Genomic DNA, 25186 nt, shown 5'->3' on the forward strand with positions numbered 1-25186 from the left:
CAGGTTTCACATGGGGCTGGCATTTGGGCTGGAAGCAGCTTCTCCGAATGCTTAGAGCATCGCCTTTGTATTTGTTCAAGCCCTAGTTTTTATCTTCCAGACAAACAGCATTTATTAAGTCATAACGTTTATTAAGCTCAGACATCTGTACTTGCCAGCCACATCTTCAGATCAGCGTGATAACCAGTATACACTGTCTGTAGTGAGCTGACAAAATTTCAATCAAAGGCCAAGAGCCCAGACATTCTGCTTTGCCTGAGGGACCTTATCAGGGCAGCGGGGGTCATAATCCTGCTTTGGGGGATGAAGCTGGGAAAGTGGGAGTTTCGTTGGCTTGTTTTGCTGGGGAAGCAGCTCTGTGGGGCTCTGTGGATGTGTCAGGGTGGAGGCGTCTGCCCCGTTCTCGGGCTGCCCCATGCTACCGAGGCCAGTGCTCAAATACAGCCGAGTGCTCCAGGGTCGAGCCTCCTTTGCCACCATCCAGTGACAGCACAATGGACTTTGCAGGCCCCCGTGTCCATCTTGGCTAGTCGACACCTCTCCCTGCTGTGGATTGCACCACGAACGGTCCCGCCACCGTGAAAGCGCGCGTGGTTTTCTTTTGGGCCACCAAAACAACTTCTCCTCTTCCTGTGTGCCCACTTCCTAGCTCCCTGCCCCACTCCGCCCATCGTCCCAAGCCCTCTCACCTGAGAGTCAGGCTCTTAAGCGACGCTCCGCTGAGCATCCCTGAGCCTTCTCTGGTTATCTGAGCCTACCGTGGCGGCACTAGACTGCTGGCAGAGCGGAGAGCAGAGCTGCAGTGCTCTGCACCCAGCCAGACATTTGCGGGAACCCCGGTTTCTTACCCTGGTGTCCTTTGGGGGCCTAAGAGCTCAGGACCCAGGCTGGCCCTCGTGGGCATCAGTTAGACCTCATTCTGCACACCACCGTCATCCCTGGTCGTGGGCTAGTGGAGGGGGCAGGACGGTCCATGGCTGCGGCTATGCCTATGAGAGCACGTAAGCGCCATCTCCAGGAGAGGCGGCATGGCCGGCCCCGCTGCTGTCCTAGTGGTCGTGGTGGGCTGCAGGCCACATCTGCTCCACTTTCTAGCACGGAGCTCCCGGCTCCATCCGTCAAGTGACGCAGACTTGGTGGTGTGGGGCCTTGCCCACCTGCAGACACTGAGGCCCCAGCGAGCTGCTAATCACCTCAGTGGCAGACGGGGCACGTCTAGAGCTGCCAGTGACTTTCCCTTTCCGTCCTGTGAGTCCATAGGCAATCAGTGCCAAGTCCAATTTCCAAGACGATGAAGATAACCAGAAATCGGTCTACAGCCTGCGGAGTGCCCCCTCTGAGCCCAAGAGAAGACAGGTGTGTCAGGGCCCCAGGTCCTGGGCATCTCGACAGGCCCCGCAGGAGGAGTGGCACATGGACACCCAGAGGTCTGCAGGAAGCAGCGTGGGGCAGGGGGAGGGGGTGTTCCAGCAGGTGACGGCCTCCCAGGGCTGCAGGTCGTCTCGGCTCCCCTACCTCCTCCCTCCCTCCTCTCGAGCAGCACAGATTTTGTGCAATGACAAGGAAAGGGAACATTCAGTGCCCGGCTTTTAATTACAGTTGCTTCCGGCGGCTGGCCTCTATGCCAAATGGCCACATGGAGAGTGTTTTATCACACCACCAAAGCCGACAGAATTCTGTCTATGGTGCACGCACGCACAGGGCCAGGTGCGGGGGAGGAGGCCCCCATTTGTCTACCCTGCCTCCGGGCAACAGCGACTTTGGGGAGCCCACGGGGCTGCCTGCTGGATAGGCCTAAGCCTGAGGCCAGGGGCACCTGGGCGGACGAGGGGGGTCTACGGTGATCACCTTGCCCACAAGCCTTGACAGCTGACAGCACTTTCTGCTTTCCCGAGCATGCCCGGCCCCGGGAGCGAGTTCCCGAGAGTCACACGGCAGAAAGCCTGTCCCGGAGCAGCCCGACTCCACGATGCATCCAGCAGTTGGGGGGAGCCGGGCGGCCCCACGAGCCCCATGCGCCCATGTTCAGGGCAGAACCGTGGTGACGCTGGTGAGCACCACGTGCTCGGAGACTCTGGAGACAGAACAGCGGCTCTGCAAGGACAAGGACTTGTGGCTGGCAGAGGAGCGGGGGCTGGGGGCCCTCGGAGAGCCGCAGGGACCCAGGCCAGGCAGGCAGCAGGAGAAGGCAGCCTTAAACTGCGCCCGGAACTTGCCTTGGTGGGGAGACACAGACCCAGCCGTGAGGAAAGGGAACAGCAGGAAGGGGCCTTGGGCCCAGGGACACCCAGAGGATTCCAGCCAAGCTGCTGGGGAGGGGCAGCCCAGAGAGAGCCCCAAGGCCGCCCGTCTCCGTCAGCGGGAAGGGAGAGTGAAAACGGAGGCCCCAGGCACACGCAGAGAGAAACACTTTCCTCTGGCCGGGAGCCCAGCTCCCAGTGCTGTGTCTGGCTGGAGGCCTCAGGTCCCCTCTGCCCTCCTCGGCATGTGGGTGCAGGAGCTCGGGCTCCCCATCTGGAGTGAGGCTTTCCCTGTCCCTGCCCACGCTGACAGACTGTGATGGGGGCCCCCTCGCCCCAGTAGGCACCGTGCCGGGCCTCGGCCTGAGTCCTCAGTCCTCATTCGCAGGTGAGACATGCAGAGCTGCTGTGGCTCGCCCAAGGTCACCCCCACAGAAGTCAGATCTGCTTCTATTTGTGAAGGGGAATGGAGGGGGCACACACAAAGCCTACTCCTGGCTCGGTGCTCACGGGTCCCTCCCGTGGTGTCCAGGGGCCCATGCGGTGCTAGGGGTCAGAGGGGCCGCCTGCACGCAGAGGACACTCCAGCACTGTGAGCTCTGTTTCTGCCCCCATCTGTTTCTAACCCCAAAGTCATGGGCTCTGTGGGGGACACACTGGGGAGGACAGGCAGCCATGGCCAGTGCGTTCAGCCACTCAGGAAAGCTGGGTCTCTTTCCAGCACACAGTTGGCGCCTACTGAATGAAGGCGAGGAACGCAGGCAGCTGCCTTCACTCGTGTCTGCCTCCCTGGCACCACTCGCTGGCCTGTGCCCTCCTCGGCTGGACCCCAGCTGGGTCTCACAGTGACCCCTGGCCCCTTGGTCAAAGATGATCTGTGTCCAGGTTTGCACAGAACACCAGTCCTTCAGGCCCGGTGTCCAGCCAGGGGACAGATGAGTCACACCTTTGCTGAGTCCATGTTCAGGGTGAGGAGGGGATGGGGGAGGGGAGCAGGGGATTTGCACCCTATGTCTGGGAGGTAGTGGAAAGAGGTGGGACCTGGAGGCAGCAGAGAGAGATCTGGGGTGAGGCTAGGGGACACCAATGCCAGGACTTCAGGGGAGAGAGCAAGAGGGCTAGCTAGAGGATGGGATTTGGGGACAGCGCCTGCAGTTCCGACCACACCGCCAGGCTGGGGCAGCTGGTGACCCTCCCTGAGCCCTGAACTCTCCCAGCTCTGCACACAGGGGTCACTCCTGCTGATGCCGAGGGGATCAAACCTGACCCCCTGCATGCACTCAGCATCCTTCTCCTAAGCAGGGGGGGCTCCCAGGGCCCCTGCCAGAGGCCTGGCTCTTTCATGATGAACTTGTATGCTCTGATCTCACGGGACGGGACCTGTGGGGCTGGCACGGGGCAGAGCCTCCTGCCCCACTGGCCTGCCTGTCCACAAAGCCACACCCTGGGGGGCACTCATTCAGCTTCCTCTACTGGGAGGGTCCCTTCCTGATGGGGGCTGCCACTCGAGTCACCAGCGGGGACCAGGGGTACATCCCCCTCTACCCTGCCTTCTTTACTCGCCCTGCCGTGGGGGCGGGGGGAACCTGCCGTCCTGGGGAGCATGGCCCCCGCGGGTCCCCTCTCTGCACTCACCGCTGAGGAAGTTGTAGATGATGGGGTTGGCGGCGCTGTTGGCATACACCAGCCAGTGCGAGAAGGTGAAGCAGGCGTACACGGCCTCTCGGTCGCTGGCTTGGTGGAACATCCCAAACACCCTAGGACAGGACAGGGGAAGCCGTCAGAAGTGGGCTCCCTGGAGCAGCGGGCTTTCCTGGGCTCCTGACCACGGTTTGGGTCCCTGGGCACAGCGATATGTGTGCCAAGGGGCCTCTGGCTGCAAAGCCTGTGGACTGAGTCCCCGGCTTGCTGTCCCCTGCCCCCCAAGACTGCCCCACCACTTTCTCCTCCCACCACACGGCAACATGGTGATCCCAGGATCACCCCTGCTTCAGGCAGGGAAACCGGAGCTCAGAGAAGTGAGGTGACAGCTGTCGCAGGCAAGCATGCAGAGCAGGGCTGCTCCCACTGTCCTAACTGCCCGTCTGGCCACTCACCACCCCAGGCCCCAGCCCGCTTGGGCCCACCCTTTGTCAGGTTCCTGCTCAAATGTCATTTCTGCACAGAGGGCCTCTCCCCCCTTCCCCAAAAAAATGCATTTAGGAATTTTAGAAATTCAAAACCATTTTAGAAAAACATTTTAAATATCCCACCAACTCCTGTCACCACCTGCCATAATGTACAGTAGTCCCGCCTGCCCTGCAAGGGTCTGATTACCCAGTGATGCCATGGATAGGAATGAGCTTCTAATGAAAGAAATACAATTTTATGATTATGGGGGAGGGGCTGGAGCAATAGTATATACTCTGCTTTTTTATTGGTTTGTTTTGTTTCGGGCCACACCCACCAGTGCTCAGGACTTACACCGGAGTCTGTGCTCAGGGATCACTCCTGGTGGGGCTCAGGGGCCATCTGGGGTGCCAGGGATGGAATCCAGGTCTGCCATGTGCAAGTCAAGTGCCCCATGCATTGTACTATGGGTCTGGTCTCCCTATACATCCCATTGCTCATAGATTTGTTCGAGCAGGCACCAGTAACATCTCTCATTGTGAGACTTATTGTTACTGTTTTTGGCATATCAGATACCCCACGGGGAGCTTGCCAGGCTCTGCCATGCGGGTGCGATACTCTCGGTAGCTTGCCAGGCTCTCCGAGAGGGGCGGAGGAATCGAACACGGGTCGGACGCGTGAAAGGCAAATGCCCTAATGCTGTGCTATCACTCCAGCCCCTCCCTATACATAATATTTTAAAATATTTCACTGCAACTTTACATGTGTGAGGCCCTAGATTTAGTCCCTGACTTGGCAAAATAAATAAGTACAATTTTATGATTATGGGGGTGGTGGAGAGATACCACATTGGGTAAAACACTTGCCTTACACAGCCACCAGTTTCACCCCCAGCAAACACCTAGCACTACCAGATATGGCAAACAAATAAAACAAACCCCCCATTTTTGGGGTGATTTTCTTTTGGCACATATTATATTTGGACTCTGGTTAGCCCCTGGTCACGAGAACCTTAGAATACAAATGCACGGCTAAAGGGGGCGACCGGACACTTATTTCTCTCTCCTACGAAGGTGGGGTCTTAGGCAGTCTATGTGTTGGCTGTATCCCAGCCCCCGTGATGCCAGACATTTAACAAGCCACTACCATCTCCCTTTCCAGAGAGAACTGGGCTGACCCAGGCTGTGCAGGGAAGAGAGGTGGGGTCAGGGCAGCAGGGAGCCTGTGCTCACCTCTTGAGGACATTCAGGACGCTGATGGGTAGGTAGCAGAGAGCGAAGACCAGCAGCACCACCATCAGCATCTTGGCTGTCTTCCTCCGAGCTCGCATCTGCTTCACCTCGGCCAGGAAGGCGCGTGCCCGAGGCGGGGGCTCTGTGCCAGGGCCCTGCCCTGGCTCCTCCAACTGGTCTGAAGGCCTCTTCCAGTTCCTTACCAGGGCAGAGGTGGTGCCGGGAATCTGTCCAGCACACACAGACAATGGGGGTGGGGGGTGGGGGGGTGGCGGGAAGTGGGGTAGACAGGGTCATTTGCTGGAGGTGGTGGTGGGGTCCCGCTCTGAGCTGGACCTTGTACAGCATGGAGGAAGTTTCAGGGAGGGTTCCCGGGCAAGAGGAAGGACCTTCCTAGTCATGAAAAAGGTGATGCTCTGGGTTTCATTTTCCAGAGACGCCCCCACACACTCTGCTTTGGGGCGAGCTAGTATTGTGCTCCAATTCTAGCTCGCCCCAAAAAGTGAAACAGAGGAGGCCGGGACTCTGGGCCAGGCCCCAGCCTCCCAGCTGACTCCATCCTCCCTAAACCAGCACTCCCAACCCTTGGTTGAGCTGGGAGTCCGTTGTTTTTTGGGGTTTTTTTGTTTTGTTTTTTGTTTTTACTTTTTAGGTCACACCCGGCGATGCTCAGGCGTTACTTCTGGCTCTGCATTCAGGAATTAACTCCTGACAGTGCTCAGGGGACCATATGGGATGCTAGGGATCGAACCCGGGTTGGCCGCGTGCAAGGCAAACGCCCTACCCACTGTGCTATCACTCCAGCCCCTGGGAGTCCGCTGTGTGACCCGGATACCCCGGCTGTCGCGAGACCCAGACAAGGGTGAGCAGGCGGGCAGCATGGTGTGGGTCGGACCTCAGAGCGTGGGGCCCCATCTAGGTGGGTGCCTGGGTGTCTGGGCTCCTGCTTGGCCAGAGTCCTCGCAGCTGCCCGTCCCGGGCAGCCTGACTCACTCAACCGCAGAGGCTTCCGGGGCTGTCCGTCGGGACACTCAGCTGTGGACAAGCCGTGCAGCCCTGGGCAGCTCCCCTTGCCTTCCCGAGCCTCGGTTCTGTGTACATGATGGCCTAGTGACCCTGGACATCTTGCCTGGAGCCGTGAGGAGCAGACGGGGAGAGTTGGAGGCCTGGCTCCAAGCCGTCTGGCCTCCACCACCCAGAGTCCTGCCCAGCCAAGGGGAAGCACTCTGGACAGGGCTGAGAGTGATGGCCCAGAGTTGGGGGGTCCCTCCTGAGCCCGGGCACGGGCTGGTCTGCACCCCCCCTGACCAGGCACTGACTCAGAGCTCATTCCCATGACGGAGTGACAAGGACCTCTGAGCACCTCACTCCAACCAAAGGACCCCTCCCCTTACGGCCAGCACCCAGGCGGGGTTTGTACCAGGAAGGCGGCAGGCCTGTTCTGAACAGAGAGGCTGGGTCACTCGCGGGCTCTGGACGAGGCTGCCCCACTCCTTTAGAAAGCAGGTAACTGCTTCTCTTGGTGGTGGCCGTGAGGACACTGTGTACGACGCTCCTCATTCGGCAAGTCACACAGAGCTGTTGCTTTTGGACACGCAACTCAAATCCCATAGGTCTGGGAGTTAATCCCAGATCTTCACTGGCCGAGGGATTTGGTGGAAGCAATTTCGCCTCTGCGCCTCCGCTTTCTCACACAGTACATCGGGGACAATATGTGGCAGTAAACGGAATGCAAGGCGAGCGGGGCGTGAGGGGTGCAGTAAACAGCAGGTCGAGAGGCAACCTCGTTACTTACTGATGTGGTTTCCTCTTCCGAGGCCCGGGCAAGGCCCTTCCTCTCACGTGTGACATGTCCTAGGGTGCCATACCTCCCAGAATGGTCTGTCCTGAAGGCAGATGACTATCTGCTCCCTTGGGCCCTGTCCCCTCCCTGCCCCAACAGGGACCCCAGAATGGAGCTCACCTGGCGCCCCCACAGCTTGCGGAAGATCTGGAAGTAGGCCATGGCCATGAGGCCCAGGGGGGCCAGGTAGGTGACCACGAAGAAGCAACTGTGGTAGATCTTGGGATAAAGATCATCTGAGGGGAAGAAAAGAAACGAGGGTTGGGGGGCCCCAGCCTGCCCACTGGTGGCCCCTGCCCCAAGCCTGGGGCACAGCGGAGAGACTCTGGCCTTGTCTCCCCTGAGGGTGAACGTAGAGAAGGGCTCTGCCCTAGAGGAGGCATCCTGGGGTATCCTACTCTGCAGTCTCCTCTCAGGAGATTCCCCCCCGAGGGTGACCTCCCCAGAATGCTGGCAGATGCCTCCCCGGGCAGCAGGACCCGGAGGTACCCGCTTCCGGAAGGCCCACCCTGAGCTCCCTCCGTTTACCTGCCCAGCGTTCGTCACAGACCGAGAAGAGCCGGGTGCGGTTGGCCAGCTCGGGCAGGGCACTGCTGCATTCCATGACAGCCGCCTGGGGCACCATGACAGCCAGCGACACGGCCCAGATGCCCAGGATGGAGCCCCGTGCGCGCCGGGCTGTGCTCTTGAACAGCAGCGGGTGGCAGATGGCGTACCAGCGGTCCAGGGCGATGAAGCTGAGCGTCAGCACCGCCACCGACACAGACACGGCCTGCTCAGCGGGGACACAGCGTCAGGTCTCGGGAGCCAGGGGAGACACAGCCGAGAAGCCCTTGACCGCGGCCTCTCTGAGCCTCCTCTGCAGGATGGGCAAACAGCCCTGGCCGGGCAGGAGCCGAGGCGAGCCGGGACTCAGGGCTGGGAGGCTGAATGTGGAGCAGAGGCTCCCCCACCAGGAACAAACCCCAGGCACACAGGCCTTTTCCGCACACCGCAGCCTCCGCCCTGCATTGCTCTGGGACCGAGCAGGGACCCACGAAAGTCCCTTGTTTGCCTCTGAGTCTCCTCCGTCTGACTTTATGCCCAGGGCTGCCAGAGTTCTGTGGAATGGAAAGTCCCTGAGCAAGAGGGACTCAGGAGGTGGGTCTCTGGCCCTGGGGTGTCCCCCCCTCCCCGTGAGTCTCATGCTGAGAGGTGGCGATGAGTCTTGGCCAGAGGGTCAGGTGGGCACTGCCTGCAGGAGCAACCCTGCCCCCAGGGTAGAAGGAGAAGATTGAGGGATGGCCCCGAGTCCACTACTGCCTCCAGCCACCCCTTCTCCCGGTCATTTGGGCATCCACTCCCGCCCCTGGGAAGCGCCTCAAACCTGCCTAACCCCAGGGAGCAGAGAACAGGCCTGTGTGCCTGTGCCCCCGCTGGCTGCGCCCCTCTCCCCACGGTGTCTGGGGCCAACCCTGCATGTGCTGCAGGGGGCTCCGTTTGTGTCTTCGGGTGTGGCCGGAGGGGATCCCTGTAGGGTTGGGAGGCTTGATCCGCGGCCAAGTGGCCCCGTCCGCGCAGGAGCAGGTACCACGGCAGAGACTGTGTGAAAGGCCAGTGAGAGGGGCCTGCGCAGAGCTCACCTGCAGGTAGGGGATGACCTTGCAGAGGGCATGGCCAAAGAGCCAGGACTCGGTGATGTCCACCAGCAGGCTGGCTGGCAGGCAAATGGCCGTCACCAGCACGTCTGCCAGGGACAGGTTGACGATGAAGTAGTTAGTGACCGTCCTCATGTGGTGGTTCCGCCACACAGCCAGGCAGACTGGGGGTGGGGGGCGAGAGGGAGGGGCGCGGGTGAGACAGCCCCGCCCCGCCCCGCCCCGCCCCCAGGGGGAGGAGGGCCAGGACCCCTCCCGGAACCAGGCGTCTGGGGACCTACCCAGAGTGTTGCCCACGAGGGCCACGAGGAACACAGCCACGTAGGCGGCGATGAGGACCCACTCATACTGCTTCGGGTACAGATAGTCCCGCCACAGGTAGCGGAGAAACTCGTCCTCGTAGTCGGGAGGTGCAGGGGACAGTTCCCCGAGGCCCGTGGGAAGCCGGGTCTGGTTCTCCATGAGCTCAGGCGCGTTTGCAGCCCTGGGACATGCTGGGCCCTGCGGAGGGCCGGCAGCCAGGCCTCTGCCCCGGGACCTCGGGGCCCCGAGTCCGGCACCCAGGGCCTTGGGGTCACAGCCCCAAGCTTCCTGCGGAAAGGAAGGAAGGCAGGCCGCCCTGAGCACGCCGCGCAGTTGGCCTACAAGCACTCCCCGTTGATTCTCACGCCCTAAGTGGACGGGGAAGACAGGCCTGAGTCCGTGTCAGCGCCGCCACGGGGATCCCCTGGCCCCTGGGAGCCTCAGTTTCCCCATATGCTCAAAACGGTGATCACACTGCCCACCAGGGATGCCCTACCGAGCTCCCTGCGCTGGCCACGCATCCCTGCTTTGTCGACGAAGAGAGAAGAGAGGGAAGCTCAGAGAGGTCAAGCCCTGGCCCAAGGTCACATAGCTCCTCGGCCAGGTTTGTCTAAATCCCACCCACCCACCCACCCTAACATCTCAGGTTTGGGAGGGGGAGCCCTGCGGATTTGCAAATATCTCTCCCGAGTGGAGTCAGTTCACAGGGCTGAATTCTTTTAATTAAAAAAATGTTCAAGGGAGGCGTGCTCCGGCCCTGCCCGGCAGACCTGCCGGCCCATCGGGTGGGACGGACCCACGCGCGCGAGGCGTGGGGAGCCAGGAGCGAGACTAGACCCCCGCGGCCCGCCTGGCGCGCAGCCCCCCGGGTGGTCCCCCACCTGGCGTCCCCGGGCCCGCGATGCGCCGGGTGGCCGCCAGGGGTCGCCGGGCCGGCGCGCAGGCCACTCTCTCCATTCATAAATCCGGCCCGGGCGGGGCAGGGACGGCCCAGACGTGTGTAGCGGGGCGGCCGGTCCCCCGGGACCTCCCGGATGGGGACCCCTTCCTACCGCGCTCCCGATCGCCAGTGGACCCACTGCTCAGACTGCACCTCCGGTGCCTCGAGGGCCGCGGGGAGCTCCAGGGGCGGAGGGGCAGCGAGGGGCAGAGCCGCGGGGGTCCCCGCCTCCCCCACCGATTGCCCCTCGAGACTCCTGGCTGCCGCCGTCGGTCCTCCGTGGCCCCCACCCCGGACCTGGTGGTCCTCCACGCCCCGCACCTGTTGGCTGCAAGACCCCGGCGTCCTGGGCTGTTGGTCCGTGCACCTGGCCCCGGGGACGCGGCCGTCCGGCCCCGAAGGTCCTGCTCCCGGGCAGGGGCGGGGAGGGGGCCCGGAGCCCCCTCCCAGGGCTGCGTGGCCGCGGCTCGCTCGGCTCCGGCGCGGGCTGTGGCTGGGCGCGGGCTCCGGCGGGCTGCGCGCCGCGGGGAGGGGGGGCCGGCGGGGAGGGGAGCCCCCAGCCGGAGACCCGGAGGGCGGAGGGAGAGGCTCGTTCCTCCTGGCGCGCCACCTCGCCGGCCACCCCTCCATTCAGGCACCCGCCGGCCCCTCATTCATTCCTCTCTCATTCACTCCTGCCTCCGCCGGCCGCCCGGGCGCGGCTGTGCCCCGCATCTTCTCAGAGCCACAGTGCGGGGCCCACAAGGATGTGGCACAGGTGGGTCGCAGGGGTGACCCCGCCCCAGCCACGCTCAGCTGCTGCAGGGGCAGCCCCCACAGTCCATGTGCCCCCCAGATCCATCTGCTCGAGCCTATTCCTCCCTCCAAAGGTAGGAAATGTAGGTGGGAGGCAGGAAGGCGGAAACAGAGGGGCCGATTAATCCAACAAATATTTACCAAGCTGGATGCCAGGCAAGGAGCTAAATAACAGTGGCCTCATTTCATCTTCCCTTCAGTCCCCCGCCCCCCCCCGGGAGGGGCCACCGTCCCCATTTTACAGAGTGGCACACTGGCCTCCGTGGTCACACAGCAGAGGTGGAGCGGGTCCTAGGCCTATACCTCCCTCCAGGTCTCCCTGACCCCCACCCCAGCTCATAGCCAGGCCGGTCCTTGTGGTGTATGAGGAGCTGGGGGGCCCAAAGGGGTCACAGTCCACCCACCATTTAGCCAGGGCTTGGGATAGGCTTCCAGGTGAGAGCAGGGCTGGGAGACCTAAGAAGGGGTGTGGGGAGCAGGGAGGGCACCACAAGGTCAGAGGCTGGGTCCAGCGGGCCCCAGCTGCTGGGCAGCGGGCAGTCATCAGACCCGCCCTCTGGTAACCCGAACTTCCTCTCTTCGCTCAGCCAGAGGCTCGGAGTAGCACCTTTAGGCCCAGAATGTGTGGGAGGGAGCAGCAGTGGATGAGGGGTGTCCTGGCATCCCGATGGGTCCCGGGGGCTCACTAAGAGAGGCATCAGAGGAAAGCTCCAGGAGGAGAGGCCGGTGAGTGATACATGCTTGCACATGTATGTGCCTGCACCTGTGAGGGGGCGGGGTGGCTCAGTCAGAGAGTGCAGGCTCGCCAGGCACCAGGGATTGTGGCTGGTGGGCTGATGATGGGGGTCCCCTGAGGGGGTGCCGGACGGCTCCGGCTTGTCTCCGTGAGCTGTTGCTTTAGTCTGGGAGGCACGTGCGCGGGTGTCAGGGAGGGGGCGCGCGGTCCCTGGCGCTGTGTGCTGCGGTGGCTCTGCCTGGCGCATCCCCCGCGCGTGGGGCTCGCGTTGTCAGCTGGAGGGCGGCGTGTCTGCCCCACAGGGATGAGTCATCTGCTCGGTGTTGGTGATGCTGGGCTGGGCTGGGGGCTGGGAGGCGGACGGGGGTGCATCCACGGGAGCGGCGGCCAGCGGGGCACTGCCGAGGTGGAAGGGAGCAGTCAGCGTGTGTCTGGGAGGACGGCAGGGGAGCCCCCCACAGCCAAGGCTTAGCCCTCAGCCTGGAGCCCAGAGCTCCACAATTCAGGGCCACAGGGTTCCCAGACCCCCAAACTTATTTAGCATGAGGGTCCATATGTCTGTCCACGGGTCACGGTTGCATACCTGCTCTCTCTTTATAGTTAGTCTCATCGGTTCTTAAGAGGAGTCCCCCAGAAACAGACCCAGATCATGCATGGCCCCCACCCCAGGGCAGCCATCGTCCTTCCTGGCCCCCTCCGCCCCCACCCCACAAAAGGCCCTGAATCCCAACCCCTCTGCAGCTGAGTCTGGCACCCTTGGCTGTGGCCTGGGTGGGAGAGACCCGGTGGTCCTCTTCGGCAGGCTGCAGGCATTTGCTCGGTGACATATCTGGGGCCCTAGAAGGGGCCAGTGATGCCCGAGAGATCCCCCAGGAGCTGTTAGTTTGGTCCTTGGCCTCAACTGCCCTTGCCCCTGGGAACTGCAGGCAGTGTTCCTGTGCCACCAGAGGGACCTAGGAACCTCCCGTCCTGTCTCTGGGCTGGGCACTCAGCCCTGGCGCCGCCTGTGCCAGGGAGGGCCAGCCTGAAGCCTCAGCTTTGCCCAAACTGTCTGTCAGCTCGTGGCCACTCGACCTCTCTCCTGGAACCAGCCAGTTCCTGCCTGTTGATCTAATCCTGCGCCTCGGAGCCCAGGTCCCTGTCACATTCATCTTCGAGTGTCAGGTCGGGCTCTGGCCCCGGTGCTACGCCCTCCCACCCCGGATTCCAGTGTGACTGACAGGAACCTCTGGCTGGCTGGGACTGGACTAATCGAAATGTAATTGAGTTTTCCACTTGCTCTCGCTGGCTGGGAATGTGGACAGGAGCTCCCGGGCAGGGCAGGGGTTCCTTTAGAGAACGGGGATCAGCAAACAAGTCAAGATATGGGCAGGGGGCTGGAGCGATAGCATAGTGGGTAGGGCAGTTTGCCTTGCACGCGGCCGACCCGGGTTTGATTCCCAGCATCCCATATGGTTCCCTGAGCACCGCCAGGAGGAATTCCTGAATGCAGAGCCAGGAGTAACCCCTGTGTATTGTCGGGTGTGACCCAAAAATAAAAAGAAAAAAAAGAAATCTGGGCAGGACACAGGGTCCGGGTGGCTGGGCCTGGGGAGGGAGCGGAGGGGCCGGGTCCTGGGCAGGCCTCAAGCCCCCCAGCACTGCTGTTGGAGCAACGGCAAAGCACCTGCACATGAGATGACCCCAGGGGCCTCCTGTCCATGTCCAGGCTGGGTGCTGGACCTTTGTGCATCTTCTAACACTGGAGAGGGGGCTGCACGGTCCAGGTGTCTCAAATGGGGACCCCAATATAAAGTGTTGTTGTTGTATCAACCCAGGGAACAGGGGCCTGGGACCAGGCTCAGGTATCAATAGTGACTCATGAGCTGGAGGCTGGGGCCTGAACCTTGTCTGTTCACTCGCTTAAACACTCACTCAACAAACACGCCCTCCAGGCTGGGCTGGGGACATGCATGAGAGACAAATCGGCGTCCCAAGGCGGGAGCCTGGGTGGAATGAGCTGGGGAGCATATGACCCCAAAGGTGAAACCAATCCACCTCAGTTCATCGAGCCTAATGCTGGAAGGTTAGGAGCCCAGGACTTGGGGGGCACTGGGGGAGACCCCAGGCTCTGCTGCCGAGGACTGTGATCTCAAGGGAGTGACTCCCTTGGCAATCGTCTAAGGATACAGCCCCTAAGACTGCAACATCTGAACCCCCAGCTCCTATGAATGTGGCGCATGATAAAAGGGTCTTTGCAGGGTCTGGAGAGATAGCACAGCGGGTAGGGCGTTTGCCTTGCACGCAGCCGATCCAGGTTCAAATCCCAGCATCCCATATGGTCCCCTGAGCATGGCCAGGGGTAATTCCTGAGTGCAGAGCCAGGAGTAACCCCTGTGCATCGCCAGGTGTGACCCAAAAAGAAAAAAAAAAAGGGTCTTTGCAGATTTGACAAATTCAGTGTCTGGGTGTCTGTGCTCTGTCTACTTCTTCTTTTTCTTTCTTCTTTTTCTTTTTTGGAGGGGGGACAGAATCAGTGGTGTTCAGAACTTACTCCTGGCTCTCTGCTCAGGGATCACTCCTGGCGGGGCTCTAGGAACCATATGGGTTGCCAGGGATCAAACTTGGGTTAGTCACATGTAAGGCAAGCGCCCTGACCATTGGGCCATCACTCTGGCCCCTGTGTACCTACCTGTTTTCTGTGTGTCCTGAGCTCTGTGTTGCCACTACTCAGCACACCTGCCCGATTGCAGTGGTCTCACACCGTCACACTATCCAAAATGCCTGTTGCTTGCTTTTCTCCCGAGCTCTTCGGTTTTAGATTCCCCTTCCCTTCCCTTTATTGTGGCTGTGATGACTGTGCTCAAACACTCGGTTGCCCTGCTTGCTGGGGGTGGGGGTGAGGGCATCGTAGCCCTCAGTCGGGGCCCCAACGTGCGTAGGATGGTGCTGGGAATGAAACTCAGGACTGTAAGGCAGGTGCGTGCCTCCGAGCCTTTCCTCGGCTCTGCTCTCACTTTGTAAAAGTGAAATGAGGCCCAGCAAGGCTGTTGTCTTTGCATTATGTTATATCAGAGCAACATAAATGTGCTGGCTCAAAACAACCATTTCTTTCTCTTCTACTCTGGAGGTTAGAAGACCAAAAAAAAAAAAAAAAAAATCAAGCCCTGGGCTGGGCTGCATTCCTTCCATAGCCTCCAGGGGGAGCTGTTTCTCTCCTCTTCCAGCTTCTAGAGGCATCTCTCATTCCTTGGCTTGTGTGTCCTCCAGAGCTGGGGTCAGTCCAGCCTCTTCCAACAGCTCTTTGAGTCCCTCCTGCAGGACCCTTGGCCTCCCTGCTTATCTGGAAAACTTACCCCACCTATGCCTGCCCTAATCCCGAGAACCTGTAGGTATTATCTTATGTGTCAGAGAACTTTAGAGATCATCAGTTCAAGAATCTTGAGATGATTCCCTGGATTCCAGGTGCGTACGTGCAATGTAATTCACAAAAATTCTTGAAAGAAGGTGGCAGGGACATCGTACAGAGAACATCCCAGGTTCAGTCCCTGGCAGTGCAAAAGTAAGAAAGTAAGTGACGTGAAAGAGGGGGACAGGAAGTCAGTGCTGTCACAGGAGATGAAAGCAAGAGCCCAGGGCCCCCCAGGGAGGAGATGTGAGCTCAGGAAGGCAGGGCCCCCTAGAGGGGCAAGGACATAGATTCTCCCCAAAGTCACAAAAGGAAGCAGCAGCCTGGCTGACACATTGATTTTTTTTGACTTCTGACCTCCAAAACTGTAAGAGAAGAAATCTGTGTTATCTTACTTAGTCCACAACCTTTGCAGCAGCAGCAATAGGGAAATGGTACACAGCCTTCTTTGGCGGAAATAGTTACTCTACTCAAAGCATGTAGAAAGGGGTTCTGGCTCATGACTCATGTCTATATGCATTAGCTATTATTATTTATGGCAAAAAAAAACTCTTGGTCCTGAGGTCAGAGAGATGGCACAGCAGGTGAGGTGCTTTCCTTGCACATGGCCAAGCCTGGTTTGATCCCTGGCAACACAGATGGTCCCCTGAGCACCGCTAGCCCAGAGTCAGGAGTAACCCCTAAGCACCTTCAGGTGTGGCCCCCAAATCATATCTCTTGGCCAGGGTCAGCAGCAGTGACTACATTCCTGGTCTGGCTGGTGGAGAGGCACCTCATTCTGTTACCTACAGTTGGCTTGAACTGAATCACCCCTGAGTTGCTGATATCACAGGGAGCTGCAAAAGAGAACATCGTTTTTCTCTGTGTAGCACGTGAGCCACTGAAAGGTACGTGCTTATGACTAGAGGAAGGAGAGAAGGTTATTGAAGAACTGGCGATGTCTGACAAGATGTCTTAGTATGAAAGACAATGTTTAGCAAATCGCCATCCCTCCAGTTACTTAGGTGGTACTTCCGCTCTTCTTCACTCTTCTTTCTTGTACTCTTAATTGCATGCCGCATCTCTGACTCCCGCTGTGTGAGACACATGTCCTTCATTACTCTCCCTCTCCTGCCTCGAACTGATCTCGCTAAACTACTACCTCTGTACCAGGTTCTGGCTCCATCATCAAAATGTTCTGTTCTTATGTGTTGTCTATTCTGAATTTCAAAACCCTCAAGTCAATAAATTGGCTTTTTAAAATATTATGATTATGTAAACATTATTCTCTGCACAACTAGCATCCTGGGACCTATTGTGAAGGAATTATTATCGTTTTATGGTGTAAGTACAGCTCGAAGGGAAATGCATGAGCCCTTCAAATTCAGCGGGATTTTGGAGCCTCCTTCAGACCCTGTTCTCTTTCAATCTGCTTCCTAGTTGGATCATGACTTTTCTTAGACAACTTTTTGTTCTTTTGGAGTTTCTAATTGTTTTTCTCTTCCCTTCTTCAGAAAAGAAATCTATGCCTTTGCAGGCAGGCCATTAACCTCTCCCAGCTTCTTAATTACATTCTGTGTTGACTGAAGTCTGTTTTTTTCTTTTCTTAAAGATGTTGTTCTTCAAACCCTCTAACATTCTGTTCTAATTTGGACTGACGGTTTTCTGGGCCTCTGGTATTTCTAGCCTTCGCATTCCTGGGTTAAATCAGCTGTTTTGTGACTCTGTTATCTGGCGTTCTCTTGGACAGAGTCTGCTTTGCTGGAGAATATCTTCAAACAACATTTTTAAAAGGGTGCAAGAAGGTAAAGGTCTGAGTCTTTGCATGTCTGAGATGTCTTTGATTTGTCCTCACACTAACAGAGCGGGGAGATGACCAGCTGGCTCGTTCTGGGCATGTAGAAAAGGGGCCAGCAGGGAAGCAGATGTCCAGGCTCTGCGCCTCCCCCAACCCCACTCCAGGGTCAAGCTAAGGGAGGATTGAGTCTTGCTAGCGTGCTCAATAAGGCCCTGGCCTGTCCACTGAAGAGCACTCAGTTCCTTAGCTGTAAAGCTGTAAAACCTCTCTCTCTCTCTCTCTCTCTCTCTCTCTCTCTCTCTCTCTCTCTCTCTCTCTTCCTCCCTCTCTCTCTCTCTCAGTTTTTTTTGGGTCACAACTGGCAGTGTTCAGGACTGACTTCTGGCTCTGTGCTCAGAGATCTCTCCTGGCAGTGCTTGGGGGGCCATATGGGGTGCCGGGGAAGGATCCCAGAGCTACATGCGGGACCCCAATCAGCTGTACTATATTGTCCTGGTCCCTCTCTCTCTCTCTCTCTCTCTCTCTCTCTCTCTCTCTCTCTCTCTCTCTCTCTCTTTCTCTCTCTTTCTCTGCCTTTTGGGTCACACCTGGCGATGCACAGGAGTTATTCCTGGCTCATGCACTCAGGAATTACTCCTGGCGGTGCTCAGGGGACCATATGGGATGCTGGGAATCGTACCTGGGTTGGCCGTGTGCAAGGCAAACGCCCTACCCACTGTGCTAATTGCTCCAGCACCCCTCTCTCTCCTTTTAAACCCTGTATGTTCCTGATGTGTATGTTGTGTTTGCAAGGAAAGTGGCTGACTTTGGCTTATTATTCACTAAGTAAGGAAAAGTGGCTAATTATTCACTATTATGAAAGTGGCTAATTATTCACTATTGTTCATTAAATAAGGGAAAGTGGCTATCTCTGGCTTATTATTCACTAAATAGGCCTTTACTTGAGGATTTCTCAACTCTGGTTAATTTCCTATTGTGGTTCCAGTCTTTGCTTTATCTTCTTACTGCCTGTATTACTGTTTATATAATAATGGCATATAGGGGCTGGAGAAATAGCACAGCGGGTAGAGCATTTGTCTTGCATGCGGCCGACCCGGGTTCGATTCCCAGCATCCCATATGGTCCCCTGAGCACTGCCAGTGGGTAATTCCTGAGTGCAGAGCCAGGAGTAACCCCTGTGCATCGCTGGATGTGACCCAAAAAACAACAAAAAAAAGTATATAAACCATTTTAAAAATTGATTTACCTATCTTACACTATAAAAAGAAAAAGAACCAGACGGTGTATAAATTTGATGTTATATCATTTGTTCTTATCTGTACTTACTCTTCTTGTACTTATCTGTTCTTATTTGTACTTATCTGGTTGTATTTTCTAATCCTTATTAAAACAAACAAACAACCAGTAAGAGAACAAGTTTATTCATCTAACACTATAGCAGTGGTGCATGTACCATATTTGGGGGAATATTTCTCTAATTTATACTGGTATTGATTATCCTCCAATGTCTGAACTTTTTCTCTTAACCTGCCGGTTTGGGCCTCCTAGCAATGGAAGAGGGATTTCCTTGAAAGAAAAGGAAATTTCCTTGAAAGAAGAGGAAAAAAAACTCTCCTTTTACGGTGGGAGGAGTCACAAACAGTGCTCAGAGGCCTTGGGAACCATGCCTGGTAATATTTGCCCAACCAGGTTAGGTTGTTCAAAGCATTATTCCTCAGGCCCTGTGATGCTGGGGGTGCAAATCCAGGCTCAGACACATGCACAGCCTGTGTCCCTGAGCCCTGAGCCTGCTCTCCATCTCCTGATAATCTGGGGAAAGAGTCTTTCTGGAAGACTTAGTATTCCTTTCAGTACTGATGCTGTGAAGTGAGAGGCCTCAAACTGAGTGTGAGAATCAGAGGGTGTTAACCCGACAGCGCCCCTTACTGTCTGCCTGGCCAAACTGGTGCTTTTGAGCCCCTTCCCACATTCTGGTGGACTTGGAGTCTCAGTCCTGTTTCTCCTGTGCTCTTTTGGTGGCACATGGCCATCAAGTATGGACTCAGCCACATGCAGTTTGAGGCAGGAAGTTAGGTCAAATTTAACTGTAAGAAAAAGGTTCAACTGTCCTAAGCATGAACAATATCCTCAAACATCATCCAGCAATATATTAAAATACTCTTAAAGTATTTAAGCTCCCCGTGACGTATTCAATATGCCAAAAACAGTAACAATAGCAGGTCTCATTCCTCTGACTCTGAAAGAGCCTCCAATCATTGGGAAAGACGAGTTAGGAGAGGCTGCTAAAATCTCAGGGCTGGGATGAATGGAGACATTACTGGCCACCGCTCAAGTAAATCAATGAACAACAGGATGACAGTGATAGTGACAGTGATAGAGTGATACTCTAAAAGTGGAAGGCAAGAGAGCCCCACCATGAGTGAATCTGCAGAAAACCCAGGTATGCGGGACTTGTGACTAAAAACTCCAGGTTCAATGGAACTGGGAATGGGTGTCCTCCCCCTCCCCCCATCTCCGGCCCCCCTTGTTTCCTGAGATTTGGCAGTCATACCCATAAGCTGCCTCTGGCTATCGCCAGATAATCTCATCAATGTCCATGATCCAGAGACTCATTGTCCTCTCTCGGAAGAGAATATAAAATGACACGCCATAGTCATGCTGAAGGACCCTGTGCCAGGCTGTTTCATTCGGAGCACCCTGGAGGGGGGCAGGTGAGACCCCTCCCGGCCCCAAGGGCCCCAGCCCCGGCAGCAGAAAACCTCCAGAATTCAACCGCTGCCATGCTCAGGGTCGCTCTCCATACACTCGGGACCCAAGTCTCACTCACGAGTGAACTTTCTCCTGCACGGTGATGCCGCAAATGTGGCCACATGACATGTCATACCTCAAACCACTGATATTCCAAGAATAGTGCACCATATTTGGTGGGGCTTAAAGTAGAAGGTAACCAGTCTTAGAGGGAAATGTATTTATATATATATATATATATATATAATATATATAGGCACACAAGGCTCAACCTTATACAACATGTTAGTAATCTCTTACAGAAGGGTTTAATGGCCCCTGGGTGAAATACAACAACCTGTACACACTATCCTCTAAGGAAACTTTTTTGGATCACTTTCTGAAGTTTATTCATAACAAACAATACAAAATGAATCATTTCAGTTCTTCTTTGGGGCAAGGGTTGGGGTTTGGGATGGAAACATCCCAAATATGGTGGTGGGAAGGTGTTATGGTGGTGGGATTGGTGATCGGATATTAAATATTATCAAATATTGTGAACTATTTTATAAAAATAAAATTTAAAAAAATGGAAGGCAAGAATACTTCAAACTTGTCATTTTAAGTCTCAACATTACCAAATGAAGAGACAACCCCAAATCCTCGAATCGTGTAAAAGAGGAGAAACACATCTGATAAAATTAAATCATACATAAAAATTCTTGGCAAACTAGCAAACAGGTGAGAAATTCTTTGTTTTTGCTTTGGGGTCACACACAGTGGTACTCAGGGCTTATTTCTAGCTCTGTGCTCAGGGATCACTCCTGGCATGGTTTGGAGTGAACCCGGGCTGATCACATTGCAAGGCGACTACCCTACTTGCTGCACTATATCTCTAGCCCCAGGTGAAAATTTATTGAAGGATACATGGTAAAGACATTTTTCTGGAACCTACTTCATGAGAGCCTGTCAGAATATCCCCTAAAAGTCAGTAACTGGAGACCACACTCATTCTCCTCCATTTCTGTCCAAAAATATGCTGGATTTTCTAGCTTGGGCACGAAGCAAAGGGGAAAAATCAGTAAAAATCACTGGAAAGGGAGAAATAAAACTGGCACTATATCTTTATAGATCATGTAATTATTTACCTAGAAAATCTAAGAGGTTCTATAAAACAGATGATTCAAACTATTGAGAGGCTCCAATTCCAAGCTGAGACATTTTTCCATGGATCTGTTATATTTCTGCATACCCAACTGTGCTTTTTTTTTTTTACTATCTTTTCAAGGATGTTTGTATGTCATCCACCTTTGGAATACAGAGTGAGTTGCTTCCTCTGGGTGGAAGGCAGACTTGCTTACAGTGCAGTATAATGAAGATAACGTCTCCCTCTGCAGCCAAGACTAGGCATTTGGGTGCACTAAGCTCTGGGCTCCTTGGCACTTGTGCAAACTCATTCATTTCGTGTTTAGCATACCCAGGGGACTTGGGAGACACCTGGAACCGCTGACTCAAACATGAAGCTCATGTTGCTGCCTGAGCCACGAGAAAGACAATCCACAGGGTGGCAAAGGGTCTGAGGAGGGTAAACCACCCCCGACTCCACCCCCTGACAGATTGGTCCTCTGGTGTATAGAGACTAGCAACAAGCAGAAAGCGTATTTATACCATGTAACTAGAACAAAAATGATGAAGTGATAGGAATAAATGTACTAGGTGGATAAGGTTTTTATGGGGATAATTCTAAAACTCGATTGATAGTCATAGGAGGGACACAGTTGAATGGAGAGGTATTGCTTCCTTGTAAGAGGAAAGACTCAATAAATAGACTAATTCTTTGACTAATCTATACATTAATTTTAACAAAGCATTAAATACTTTGGAAAGAGTTGTTTTTTTTATCTCTTGGGTGCCATGCCCAGTGGTGCTCTGGGGCTACTTCTGGCTCACTGCTTGGGTGTTAGTCTTGAAGATGCTCAAGAAAACTTCTGATGCCAGGGAACTAACCCAGGGCTCCTGTACACAAAATATTCCCAGCTCTTTGATTTGCATCCTTGGCCCCAAATAAATAAATTCTATGAACCACTTCCAGAAGAGTTCACTGGAAGGGTGAAGGCTGGGTGCTTCAAGGTTAGTAGGGGCATGGTCAGGGGTCATGCAATGCCTGCAGTTAAATGCAGGACCCCACACATGCAACTTGAGTTATCTTCCCAGCTTCATCAGTAAGAACATTTATAAGGCAGGGCTTCAGTGGTCAGATAGTACAAGGGTTTAGGTGCTTGCTTCACATGCAGCCAACGCAGTTTCAATCTCTGGCACCACATATGTGACCTCTGAGCACAGTGCCATGAGTAACCCTTAGTACCACTGAATGTGGGCCCCCAAAAAATTAAAATTAAGAAAGAAATTAAAGCAGAGTTTGGGGGGAATATGTCAAATTTGTCCTAAAGTCATATGGAAAAAAGAAACACCAAATAGCCAAAAGTAGACAAGGTATCTGAAGAAAATGAAGGGAGTTATCCTTATAGATACCAAGACATCATATAACTAGAGTAATTAAGGCAGGAACGATATCGGCAGAGGGATATGCAAAAACACATATAGGACAGAATTGAGAGCTCAAAATCAACCATGCAGGCTGAGAGTTCAATTGTGTCAGAAACAACATTTAGATGAATTTATTCAGGGCAGGAGAGATAGTACAGCAGGTAGTGTGCTTACTTTGCACACAGCTGACTAGATTTGATTTCTGGCATCCCATCTGGTCCCCTGAGCACCATCAGGAGTAATTCCTGAATGCAGAGTCAGGAGTAAGTCCTAAGCATTGCTAGGTGTGGTCCCCCAAGTTAAAAAGAAATTAATTTCTTCCATGGGTCAGAGAAATCATACAGTGGGTAGGACACTTGCCTTGTATTTGGCTGACCCAAGTTTGATTCCCAGCACCCATATGTTCCTTGAGAACCACCAGGAGTGACCCCTGAACGCAGGTCCAGGGTAAATCCCTGAGCATCACTGGGGTTGGACACCCCATTGACAAAAGAAAAACCCCATAAATTAGTTTGCTCCAATAAATAGTGGTGGGAAATTGGTTTTTCACATAGATAAAAGAGAATTGCACTCCTATTTTGTTTCTCTCTCTCTCTCTCTTTCTCTCTCTCTCTCTCGCTCTCTCGCTCTCGCTTGCTCACTCTGGCTCTTTTTGGGAGGGGCCACACCTGGCGATGCTCAGGGGTCACTCCTGGCTCTGCACTCAGGAATTACTCCTGGCAGTGCTCAGGGGATGCTGGGAATGCTGGGAATTGAATCCAGGTCAGCTGCATGCAAGGCAAATGCCTTCTTCACTGTACTATGACTCCAACCCCATCCTTTTTTTTATTATTTTTGAGGGGTTGGTTAGACCTGGTAGTTAGTGCTCAGCAGCTGCTTCAGCTCTGTGCCCACAGGTCACTCAGCAGTATTCAGGGGACCTTGGGATGCCAGTGATTGAACCTGGGCCTTTAGACTACAAAGCATATTCTCAGCCCTTTGAACTATCTCTCCACACCCTATTTCATTCTGATAACAATATTAAATGCAGAGGAACACTGCACATTAAAAAATTTAGACTCATTTTTGGAACAGTTCTCCAGCCAGTCTATACACTGGCTCAGCTCTTCACACACTACCTGTTCGAATGCAAGGTTCTGTCCCAATGGAAAACCAGCAGGACCGTTCTGTTGTACAAGAAGGGAGATATCCACGACATCGGCAACTATCGCCCAATCTGCCTGTTGTCTATTGTCTACAAGTTGTTCACTGGAGTCATCCTGAATCGAATAAGCAGAACACCAGACAAAGGACAACCCTGCGAGCAAGCTGGGTTCTGAAAAAGATTCAGTACAATCAACCATATCCATACGGTGACCAAGCTCATTGAAGCTTCGTGAGAGTTCAAGATGCCACTCAGTCTAACATTCATCGATTTAAAGAAAGCCTTTGATTCTGTTGAGACTGAAGCGGTCATCGAAGCCCTAGTCAATCAGGGCATTCAAACTCAGTACATCAAGATCCTCCACGAGCTGTATTATGGATTCACCACCAGGATCTCACCATTCTACAAGGAAGTGATCATTGACATAAAGAGAGGTGTTCGGCAGGCTGATACCATTTCACCGAAACTCTTCAGTGCCACCCTCGAGAACGTCATGCGATGACTGGAATGGGAAGGAATGGGAGTGAAGATAGACGTCCGGCAAATACACCACCTCTGCTTCGCTGATGACATGGTTCTAATAATACCAAACATTAGCCAAGTGGCACAAATGCTGGCTGACTTCAACCAAGAGTGTGGAAAGGTCGGACTGCAGCTGAATCTCTTCAAAACAATGTTCATGAAAAACGAACTAGTCCCTGATGTTCCATTTGCTGGAATGGACATCTTCGAATGCAGCAGCTATGTGTACCTGGCTCGAGAACTCAACATGAGAAACTCAACTTGGCACCAGAACTGTGCAGGAGGAAGAGAGCAGCATGGAATGCCTTCAAGAGCATCAAAGAAGTGGTTAAGAGGATGAAGAACCTCCGGTTCTGGGCACATCTTTTCAACTCCAACATTCTTCCTGCACTAACATACACCTCAGAGACCTGGGCCCTATGCAAATAGGATGAGAACGCTATTGGGGTCTCCCAAAGAGGAATCGAAAGAGCTATGCTTTGGAGTATCACGTTTCACTCAAGTGAGAGAAGGAATCCGTAGTTCCGACCTCCGTCAGTGATCAAGAATCAGGGACACTGTCTCATTTGCCAAGGTGTCGAAAATCAAATGGACCAGACACATAATGCGATTTAGAGATGACTGCTGGACTAGAGCTGTTACTGACTGGATTCCACGGGATGTCAAAAGACCTTGTGGCTGCCCACCTACGAGATGGTCAGACTTCTTCGTCAAAATCCTGAACAAGGGGCTGGAGTGATAGCACAGTGGGTAGGGCATTTGCCTTGCACTCGGCCAACCCGGGTTCAATTCCTAGCATCCCATATGGTCCCCTGAGAACCGCCAGGAGTAACTCCTGAGTGCAAAGCCAGGAGGTAACCCCTGTGCATTGCCGGGTGTGATCCAAAAAGAAAAAACAAAAAAACCCAAAAAAACCAAAACCCTGAATGAATAGTTTGAGGCTCTTCATGTTCCTGGAGCGAGCAGATATCATTGGGCTACACTAGCACGCGATAGGAACCAGTGGAGACGTTACTGGCACCTGCTCGAGCAAATCGAAGATCAACGGGATGATAAGTGACACAAGTGATACATTTTTGGAAGACAATATAGACATAAAAACTCATAAAAACTAGGAATTGAGCTCCCCAATGACTCAATAGCTCAGCAATCCTACTCCTGGGAATATACCCCAAGGGCCGAAAAGCATGGTATGGAGAAGACAACTGCAGAATATACCCCAAGGGCCGAAAAGCATGGTATGGAG

At 54.6% G+C, this 25186-nt stretch overlaps 1 protein-coding gene across 1 annotated transcript; it reads right to left on the minus strand.

Moving 5' to 3' along the window:
- Window positions 1–86: 86 nt before the first annotated feature.
- On the minus strand, window positions 87–11109 carry HCRTR1 (hypocretin receptor 1). The gene is made up of 8 exons (XM_004603728.2): window positions 10626–11109; window positions 9343–9652; window positions 9047–9225; window positions 7953–8196; window positions 7545–7660; window positions 5582–5808; window positions 3876–3997; window positions 87–2216 (listed from the first exon to the last, which is right to left on the minus strand). Exons 1-8 carry the CDS (start codon window positions 10932–10934, stop codon window positions 2026–2028), a joined length of 1698 nt encoding a protein of 565 aa, XP_004603785.2. The 5' UTR covers window positions 10935–11109; the 3' UTR covers window positions 87–2025.
- Window positions 11110–25186: the final 14077 nt, after the last annotated feature.

Source organism: Sorex araneus, chromosome 5, assembly GCF_027595985.1.
Source record: "Sorex araneus isolate mSorAra2 chromosome 5, mSorAra2.pri, whole genome shotgun sequence".
In the NCBI taxonomy this organism is placed as follows: domain Eukaryota; kingdom Metazoa; phylum Chordata; class Mammalia; order Eulipotyphla; family Soricidae; genus Sorex; species Sorex araneus.